Genomic DNA, 10252 nt, shown 5'->3' on the forward strand with positions numbered 1-10252 from the left:
TGCTTTCCCATGTTTCTTGTTTACTCTGGGGATAATTAACAGATTGGTTTCAGAAGATCTTAGTGTTCTAGAAGGCTTATTAACTTATTAATGGAGCATATCAGTTAAATATTTTGGGCAAAACTTTTCGACATTTATTTTTAATGTAAAAAAGTGGGACTTTAACCTTCAAATCTAGGCAAACATAGATGTTGTATAAAAAGACAGTAACAGTGGCTGATAAATTTGATTTTGGTGTTAAGTCAAGTTGATGTTTGGCTACTAGTAGGCTAGCTAGCTTGCTAGGGTTAACTTGACATCTGAAATGCTTAAATCTATAAATTATTATAATAAAAATGACAGTTATTTTTAACTGTATCCTACATCTAGGCGGACACGCACACTTGTTGCAAGTGTCGGCTGGCCTGACTGCTGCCTTCGGTCAAGGTGTAGCAGCACTTAGTCTTTTGCATTCATGCTCATGTTTTTCTGTCCATGCAAATTCCTTCAAAATATGAAATCTGTCTGGAAGAGTGGTGGCTGAGTTATTGAATCCATCAATCATTTTATTCTGACGCTCTGTGACTCTAATCTAGCCTGCCATAAACCTCCAGGCATAACATTTTGTGAAATATTTTTCCCTTGTTATTTTATCTTGCTAAGGAATCTCGTAGTGGTCACGTTTTATATTTTCATTCAAAATCTTTTGGATCCATGCAAACCGAAAATAATCTAGCAATGCATTGAAATAATACAATGTTGTCTGAGGGCGATAAACCCATGAGCGCTGACCAGGGTTCTTGGACAAATGGCTCAGATTGTTTACAATGCACGTAAGGTGTGGGTAAAAATTAACTTTCATAAAAAGCTCAAGGGCAGATAAGCAAACCATTCTAACAAGGTGTCCTTCAAATATACATCAATCACTACGGTGCATCAAATTATTTCAGTTACAGAGATTACTTATGATAGTCCAAACCATATGACAGACGGTTTCACACTTTCTAGTTTTGCCTAGATTTGAAGTCCTTTTTGTTACTCTTTCGTTGTAGCAAGAGACATGACCATTCTATGTCAAACTCCCAAATAAACAGTGTTGATTAACTGGAGGTATAGTTGTAGCTATTTCAAGCTAAATAGAACTGACAGTATTTTGAAAATACTCTAAATTCTATAGAGCTAGGTGCTTTTGTACATTTACAAAATGTTGCCCCTTACCTACGTTTCTACTTGATCATGAAATGAAAATACACTTTTAATACTTAATTTACAATTTATTCACACAATCAAATACAATATGCACGTAAGGACATAAAGCCCGGGGTCTTTCTGCTATAGTAGACTGCCGAGATCTTCAAATGGACTTCATTTGACTGAATGAAAGAGTTTGTGCGCTACCTAGAGAAAAATGGAAAACAGGGCAATATGAGAACATTACCACAGATAAAACGAAACAACTGAATAAAATGATTCAACTGATTTGAAGCATCTAATGGTTAATACATGTGAAACCAGTTGAATTCCTAAAGGATTCATATCTGCAGTCATTTGAGCTGCAGTCAAGATTTGGCGGACGGGAAAATACATTATTGATATTTTTTTAACCTCTTGGAAAGGGAAAACTCTGCTGGTCAATGAGTTAATCATATTGTTCTAACTTGCATCTGTAAGGAGTGCATATACATTTTAACCATAATGCAGCTTAATCTACAAACATTCAAGTTCTAGAGCTTTGAATCCTTTAAAAGCTATTTGTTTGCAGAAGGGGATGGGTCTGAGTAGATAACGAACACCTTCATGATATTTTATATTTGTTCTATTATTTTTTTAAGAATAAGGATTCCAGAGTTTAGTCATTAAACATTAGATGAACATTTCAAAACACAATAGCTGTCCTGAGGTGTTTGTGAGATGTCCAACTATTGGACATTAGTCATCAACCAAGATCATATCGGTTGTGTAGTGGGAAATGTATACCTTGTAGGTTGTTCACTATTTTGTGTTTTTCAAGACTTTATTAGGTGGTTTACTACGTTGTATTATCTAGCACAACTGTAGGTTTCCCCATATGGCCTGAAGTAAACAGAAGTTAAAAAAAAGTGGGGTAGGCTCTGTAACTGCTGGTCAATACATACTGGTCCTAACTGTCTTAGAACTGTAATAGTTTGCACATACTGGCAATGCAGGGGTCTGAGGCCTTTAGCTAAACATCTCCCTCCTTTGATGCAAGTTATCTATTCTCTGCGAACCGACTCGGATCTCGGATCAGACGCCACGCCCACACTTCAAGCGTTTTATTGTTTCGCTCGGTCGTTGGAGGAAAACATGGACGCCACCCGGAAAACTATTGTCGCGGTAGCATTGGCAGTACCAGGCGCTCCAAAATAGGTAGGCTATAGGCCATAGGCAGAGATACGGACGCAGTAAGGTATTGCAGTAATACGAGTGATTGAAATTGCCATTGAAATTGCCATTTAAACCACCAAAGCGGTCCAAGTACAATGAAAACAGTTTATGCTTCAAGTCAGACTGGGAGCAGCCATCTTGAATTCTGTCTCGGAATTTTGCTCGGTCACCACTGAGTTCAACCGAGATGGCGAGTTCGAAAGGTACCGAGTTCGAAAAGGGGCGTGTTTGTGCGTGTCGCTAGGCAACGTCCTCGGACCTCCGAGACGGATGGATAATAAAACGCAGCATTACCCTTGCATCAAAGGAGGGAGATGTTTAGCTAAATTTAATAAATAGCTAATAAAATTGCATTGTGGGGTGGGTTGGCGAATGTATACATTTAATAAGTATTTTCTACACCCTTTCTGTGCTATTTATATATGTGTTATACATTATATGATATATATATACACTTGCATACAACTATTTATGCAATCTATATTGGGCATTTGCATTGTGAACAATTACGTGGTCATTACTGATGATGCAAGGTTAAAACAGGAAGGACGTCAGACTTACACAATGGTCCCGTGCATGAAGGAAATCAAAGAGCTCTTCAGTGCAGTCCTCCTCTGTGGCAGAGCGAGAGCCGACCCTGGTCTCACACTGCTCCAGGCGCTCCTTGGTGTGGACACAATGCTCCACATCCTCACACTTCTGCCGCACTGATTCAAGGGGATCCTAAAACACACCATGGATTTGTCAGCACACCGATTTTTTTTAATATACAATGAATAAGCTGTCAATGATTAGTCGTTCAGTGGATGATGTCTGACTTAATTAATTTATTATTATATCTTATTAAGATTAACATGGACCTGCATTTCTACATTGTGATGATGAAGCAGACAATCCCTACATTTCATAAAAATAATCTCAAAACAATCAATCATTATTAAGATACAAATACAAGACAAAAATGACAACAACCTACCACCATGTCCTCTTCCTCCTCCTCCTCTTCTTCCTAGGGGAAGGCAAATAAATGCAGGTTCATATGCGCCTCAGGAGCAATCAGATCATCCTCTGCTACTTAGTGATGACGCAACTGGCTAGTACGTGCCCATCATCACAGACACAGACCTTAGTACATTGTATGTAACATTGCATTGTTTAAAATCATAAAATAGCGTCATAAACTGCTAAATCAATAAATACATACAAGTACAAAATAGCCTGTTAACAATAACTAGCTATCCTAAGCTAAGTGCTATTTGAATAGCAAAGAGATAACCTAGCCACTTAAGGTAGAAAACGAATAGGACCTGCAAACAACTGGGGCGGAATGTACTTACCTCATCTGGTTCACCGTTCATGATCATTTTCTCCTCAAAAACCATGATTTCAATACTCTTAGCTTAATGTAAACAGCTGATGGATTTGTGGAGGACACAGTACAGGTCACTGCTCAGCTCAGTCGGCTTGTCACGACACTTCTTCTTTTTTTCTGGCAACTAGGTTGCGCATTATTACAATTGCAGCGTATTACCTCCCCCTAGTGGACTGGGGGAAGACAACACGTTTTCACCTGTGACAAGTCCCTTATACTTATACTGTTATATACTGTTTTTAAAGTCTATATCTCAATCTAAAGACCAAATAAATAGTTACCACAAGTTTTTTATTGGGTTCACAAGGACTGTTTTAATGTTCAAGATTTAGTATTTGATTTGGATAGGCAGCCAGTTGTATTATAAATCTGAGCAAAGAAATTCAAATAGGCCTACATGTCTGTTTACCCACAAATACATTATTCATATCTTACTGAGAACACATATTTATCACATTGATTCATTATATATATCTCTGACAGTGGTTACACGAGATACGAGAAAAATCCCATGGACATCATTCTTATAACTGATTAATTTTACTTACTGGACTGATAATCCTGTTAATACTTTTGACATAATTTTATATAATCAACATTATAGTCACACAAATTAAGTGTTGAACAAAAATACTAATTGATTAAGTAACGAAAGCATTGTTCACGCAAAACCAAATAGATCTGCTTTTGTTTAAATTCTGATATGCAATGTGTAACAACATCCAACATCAGGAGTCTGCCCAATGGGTGAATCCATTGGTTATTCTAAACATTGACCCACAAAGACCGTGACGGTTCAGTAATTATCATAACAGGGTTCAACAAAGAAGAGGCATTATACGTTTTGTTCATTCCAGCTCCTTCCATTTGTACCAGCAGGAATTCTCAATTCTGGAGGGATGTCCTCTTGGCAAGACAGATAATATAACTCCTTTAAATATCTGTACTCATCTCCCCTTCTTCTTCTGTACACAATGGATCTTGTAGCCAACTCTGTAAGCCTGAACGTACACCCGTGCCTGGTTTATCCTGAAAGGAGAGCCAAACATAGAGGAATTTGTGCGTGAATACTTGGTACAATTTTATAATTGGTTCAAATAGCGTCCTCACCTTTCTTCTTTGTTACTTCATTTTTTCATTACTAAGGTGAATGAGGTGTGTGATCGGCCTCTTACAACACAACAAGAGATGATTATTATAAAGGTGAGGCATGGCAATTAAACTATGTTGGACACTAAAAGGTTGGCATGTGCATCTCTCCTTCCAAGCATGATTCCATACACATCTCGCCACGAGGGCTCCGACATGATACGGCAACAATGCTTTTAGTTTGAAAGAAGAAGAAGAAGAAGAAGTAGGATAATTCTCTTAGTTTGCTCTAGACCTGGAAACATGGCAGAACCTATTGGAGAACATGAACAATAAACGCATAAGGATCCAAGGATCCAGTGGCAGATAAACAAGGTGTGACGGGTACAAAGACTATACGATCGTACTATTTCTAAAGGATTACACAACTACATCAACAAGGGGATCACATGAAGGGATGTGGACACACGGAGGGATACAGAGCGCCCATGCTACAAAGCGTCAGTGTGTTGAATTGATCATCACCTGTATTTAGTGCAGATCCGGACACCCAGCGGTCCGCATCGGTCCACGTAACTCTCCCTGAAGCCCTTCCTCACTGCGCGCGACATGCTGACCACTGTGGTGACCACAGGACATGTCCTGGAGACACACACGTGCACATAAATACACACACACTCAGACGCATGAATGCACATACACATGCACTCACACACACACACACACACACACACACACACATACACCACACACATACGCGTATGCAAATACACAAATACACATGCACACGCAGATGCATTGATACACAAACGCACAAACACACACACTCACACGGCACAACATAAGGATAGACGGGTAACCAATTGACATGTGAAGGCATGAAGTACAAAGGACTTGTAACTGACTATGTGTAAGAAGCAGCTGCATGGGCAGCAGGCCACTGTGTTTGCGGGGCTCTGACTCACAGCTTCTCACAGCGCAGTCCTGCGGTGCCTTCTGGGCAGGTGCAGGTGTTACGGGGGCTACAGGTGGCTCCATGCTGACAGGGGGGCACACAGGGCGTGGTCACCGCTGAAAAGGCACACACCAGGGATGGAAATGAACTTTTTTGCCCACCAGCCACTGTGGCAGGTAGATTTAAAAATCTACCAGCTACTCATCTTTTTTACCAGCCACTTTTTATACGATATATATATTTTTTATATATGCGTACATTTTAAACAATATAATAGTAAGAATAGATAAGAAAAGTGTTTTTCATACGCATCTTTTTTTCCATCAGGACTGATTTTTACTGTAAGTGGGTTCTACCAAGGAACTGAGTTGAAAACGTTACACTCTTACCGCATATGATAGACAATACACAGGTATCTGCCATGCTAATATTTATGTTTATTTCAAAGGTGTTACGATGACAAGTCTGGGGATAATTCATCTATACAAAGTATTTTCAATAAAAAACAAATTGACATATTAACAATAAAACAACATACATGGCTACACCATCATAAGTCAATTTGTTTTTTATATTTACATGCGACTGCATACAAATGTGTCCACAGACATAGTAACTAACATATGATAGTAAGCATTATTGGCCCTTAACACTAATATTCAGAAAAAACACTGCCTCAAAAGGCTATTGGCTTAAGCAATACAAGTAGAGGCATATACTTGAACTTTATACCCTCAACTTTTAAACGTTGCAAACGTGCAAAATCATAATTATATATTTATGTGGCATTCAGTCCAATGCTGAAAATATATCTGTGGCATTCAGTAGGCCAATGCTGTGGTAAAGTGTGTAAAGTATGACCAAGTGTTTCTTTCTGTTCAATAGTCTGGAGACGTTATCAATCCCCTCTAGGAGAAATTTGTTAATGTTTGTCCCTATAAAACAATAATGGTAAAAAAATAAGGAATCTCCCACTTCTGGCTTCCATGAAAGAGAATCAAACTAATTCACACAATAGCGTACATGCAAATCTAGCATTAAAGGTTAATTTAAGGAAGTTCTCTCCAGTCACGCTGAAAGTAGTTGCGCTTTAACTTGCAGTGTCAGAGAATTCGGAGAAATCTGAATGCTGACTAAATTCTCAGAATTCCAACACTGCAAATTATTGCGCGCTACGACTAGTGAACTACTATAAAAAAAAAACTTGACACCGCGGCCAGGCGACAAATGACTGGTGAGAACCTTCTTAAATTAACCTTTAATGCTGGATTTAATTATCAGAATTCGGAATTTATCCAAGTATTCTGACTTTATTATCAGAATGCTGAATTGTATCTCACAATTCAGACTTTATTAGCCTATTCGATTTCTGAATAAAAATTCTTGTGATGAATAATCTACATTTGTACAGTCGATGTGCAGCACTTTAATTACGTCAACTTTTTTTTCTAACACCAGCACTTCCACAACTATGCCCATGTTCCTGACTGCTATATACAAAAACATTTATAGCGCATCTTTTTTTTCGGCTGGGTAGTGATAGTCGCCCTAAATGCAGCTTTAATGTGGGCTCTGATTCAGAATGAATTTCGCTGCTGAACTGTGTGAATAAATAAAGGGAACTGAAATCTAAAGAAGACACGTGGTTTTGATGTACCGGTGAATTCCAGCTTAAAGTGGATCATTGCTAGCCTGGCGCCGCCCACCTACCTACTTCCGCTCAATTTTCATTTCACTTCAGTACTAGGTCTGGGTCTGCTTAATATGAATGCGTTCCATGGAAACCAGATTTCTGGCGGTCCAATCAGCGAACAAAGGGAGTGGCTGAGAACGATGACGCCTAGGTCGCGCACCAGTTTCAGTTGTAGTCAGAGGTAGACAATGGAGAAGGATACGAGAGAAGCTACTCGGTCTGTTGTGGGATCGCTGCCGAAAATCGATCAACTACAGCAAGAACAAGCTATGCAGAGTTTTGTTGGTGGCCATGATGTTGTGGCGCTTCTCCCCACCGGGTGCGGGAAAAGTTTAATTTTCCAGCTGGCTCCGTTAGTGGTGAAGGAGCCGGTCCCGTCGCATGACATACATCATGACCAAACGCTATGTAATTGGTTATGGCAGATCCAGAGTGGCACTGGGCAGATCCAATCATTTTAAAACTTCTACAGACACCCGCCTCCAAGTGAGTGAACGTTTGTCAATTGAGCAGTTCCAGACCTTCTGTACAAATGAAATGAAGTACGATGGTCTGGTAGGACCAGGCTAGAACATTGCTGCCGTCAGGGGAAATGAATGTAGCCTAGGCCTATTGTAAGTAGCTTTCAATTCCTTTTTTTTTTGTTGAACATATCCATTTGGTATGACAATAGAAACGGAATATTTCGTCATTTGGAGAACCGCTCAAGATTCCCCCACCCCCACAGATCTTTTCCTGTAGAAACCAGCTACGGTGGAAACCGATACGCCCTCTCAACCAAAAAAATGTTTGTGCAAATTCTATGGAAGTAAATCTGTGCCATTGGATTTTGAAAATAAAAAGCCATTGAACTCTAAGAACTGAATATTTATGCATTGAAATAACGTATTTCGATTTGAATTGAACTCCTATTCAGCTTTATTTTTCAATGTTAAAAATTCACAATCAAAGATTCAACGTCAAAAACTTCAACGTGGGGACGTTGATTACGTTGAAATAAAAATCCAGACACGTTAATTCAATGCATAAATATTCAGTGCTTAGAATTCAATGGCTTTTTATTTTCCAAATTCCCACATTCACATCAACACACACACTCACACCAACACACACACAAACAGACACACACAAACCTGTTTCACAGTGATTCCCTGTAAACCCGCCAGCACATCGGCATCGGTTGAGGCCTGCACACACCCCCCCGTTCAGACAGGGTTTCCGGCACTGTACCGGCTCTGAGGGGAAGAGAGCAGTACATGTACGTTCAAGAGCAAACAGATCAAGGCTGAAAAGTAAAAGTCCCGTTGTGCTTCCTCTCTTTACCCTTAACCACGTGCTACCCAACCCAGTAGATTCTATAATACTTTGGGGAGGACTTTTATTTTCTATACTTCCTCCATGCTTGAGTACCAATAGACTCTACCATGTGACCTGCTAGAATCCGTCTGCATCTGTGTGGCATCAGTTACCCACAAACTAGTGATCCGTGTCCCGGGGCCGCTCACCTATCTGGCACCGGGCTCCCTGCCACCCTCCGACACACGTACATTTGTTGACATCCACACATCGTCCTCCATGCTGACATGCCGGCGTGCAAAGTGCTGGAAACACAGAGAGGGTCACACACATACAACTAGTGTCAAACAGTAAAACCAGTACCGCAATATATCCCCATTGATATAGCAGCATTCATACGTCTTAATATACAATTCATTGAGACTATATAATACGTAAAATAATGAACAAGTTCAGTGTTTCTGTGAGACTGTTTGACTCACGTAAGAGGCACTGGGGGCCGGTGTAGTCGGAGGGACATTGGCAGGTGTTGGGTCCCACACAGCGACCGCCGTTCGCACAAGGCAGCTCACACACCGCTGAAGAAAACAACAATAACAGGATGCAAGAGAAAAGTAAATGAGCAGAACAAACATCACAGAATAAAAACAAGAGCAAAGGGAGGAAAATTAGACACTACTAAGTAGGTTGTAAAAAAATAAGCTAAATTCAGGGGTATATTTGCCTTTCCATGAGGTAACCAATTCAACTAAGAAGCATCATTTTCCACAAGATAGGGCAATTTTACCTTGGTGAAGAGAATATAGCTCATGTTATGCGTCGTGTTATGCTATGTTCTGTGGTGGGTGTACCTGTATGACAGCCGACACCCGTCCAGCCGGAAGGACACTGACAGATATTCCAGCGCATGCAGGTGCCTCCGTGGGCACAGGGGGGCGTGCACATGGCTATATAATAGTTAGAAAAGAATCACAATGACAAAATAGATTCTCTGATGCATGACCTGCAACAAACATGTGATAGAATCACCCCTTTAGCTATCTGTCCTTGTTTTTCTTAAAAGTGCTTTAAAGTAGGTGTACAACTTAAAATATCAACGACATATATTCAAGTTGGTGTAACGAAGCAATTGGTTCCATGCATCGGTGTGTGTGTGTGTGTGTACCTAAACAGCCCAGACCGGGGTAGCCAGGCGGACAGTCACAGTTGTTAGGAGAGACACACACTCCATAGTTCTGACATGGAGGTGCACATACGGCTGTGGAGGAAGAAGAGCAGGTGGAGAGAGAGTATATTAGAGTGAGAGAGGATAAGAGTGAGAGAGAGGGAGACGGGACACTGGAAAACGTTCATTTACAGTGTCGATTTTGGGTGCTTTGGGAGTAGCCTGGCTCTGCCCGCCTATACTTCCGCTCAATTTTAATTTCCCTTCAGTACTACGTCTGGGTCTGCGGTATGTTAG

General features: G+C 40.3%; 2 protein-coding genes across 4 annotated transcripts in view; both read right to left on the reverse strand.

Annotated features, from left to right (window-relative positions):
• Positions 1-1232: 1232 nt before the first annotated feature.
• uqcrh (ubiquinol-cytochrome c reductase hinge protein) lies at positions 1233-3889 on the reverse strand. Its single transcript, XM_030373254.1, has 4 exons — positions 3723-3889; positions 3362-3394; positions 2947-3108; positions 1233-1377 (listed from the first exon to the last, which is right to left on the reverse strand). The coding sequence occupies exons 1-4, from the start codon at positions 3765-3767 to the stop codon at positions 1345-1347; spliced, it is 273 nt and encodes a 90-aa protein (XP_030229114.1). The 5' UTR covers positions 3768-3889; the 3' UTR covers positions 1233-1344.
• Positions 3890-4029: 140 nt separating this feature from the next.
• The window catches only part of si:ch211-221n20.8 (neurogenic locus Notch protein), a 14182-nt gene continuing 7959 nt past the window's right edge, over positions 4030-10252 (reverse strand). For all 3 annotated transcript variants that reach the window (XM_030373255.1, XM_030373257.1, XM_030373256.1), the window contains exons 15-22: positions 9956-10048; positions 9642-9737; positions 9273-9368; positions 9000-9095; positions 8628-8729; positions 5812-5917; positions 5372-5488; positions 4030-4786 (exon numbers count right to left, since the gene is read on the reverse strand). In XM_030373255.1, the coding sequence (XP_030229115.1) occupies positions 4705-4786; positions 5372-5488; positions 5812-5917; positions 8628-8729; positions 9000-9095; positions 9273-9368; positions 9642-9737; positions 9956-10048 (788 nt within the window). In that variant the 3' untranslated portion in view covers positions 4030-4704. The remainder of the gene's footprint in view (positions 4787-5371; positions 5489-5811; positions 5918-8627; positions 8730-8999; positions 9096-9272; positions 9369-9641; positions 9738-9955; positions 10049-10252) is intronic.

This window comes from Gadus morhua, chromosome 12 (genome assembly GCF_902167405.1).
Source record: "Gadus morhua chromosome 12, gadMor3.0, whole genome shotgun sequence".
Lineage (NCBI taxonomy): Eukaryota > Metazoa > Chordata > Actinopteri > Gadiformes > Gadidae > Gadus > Gadus morhua.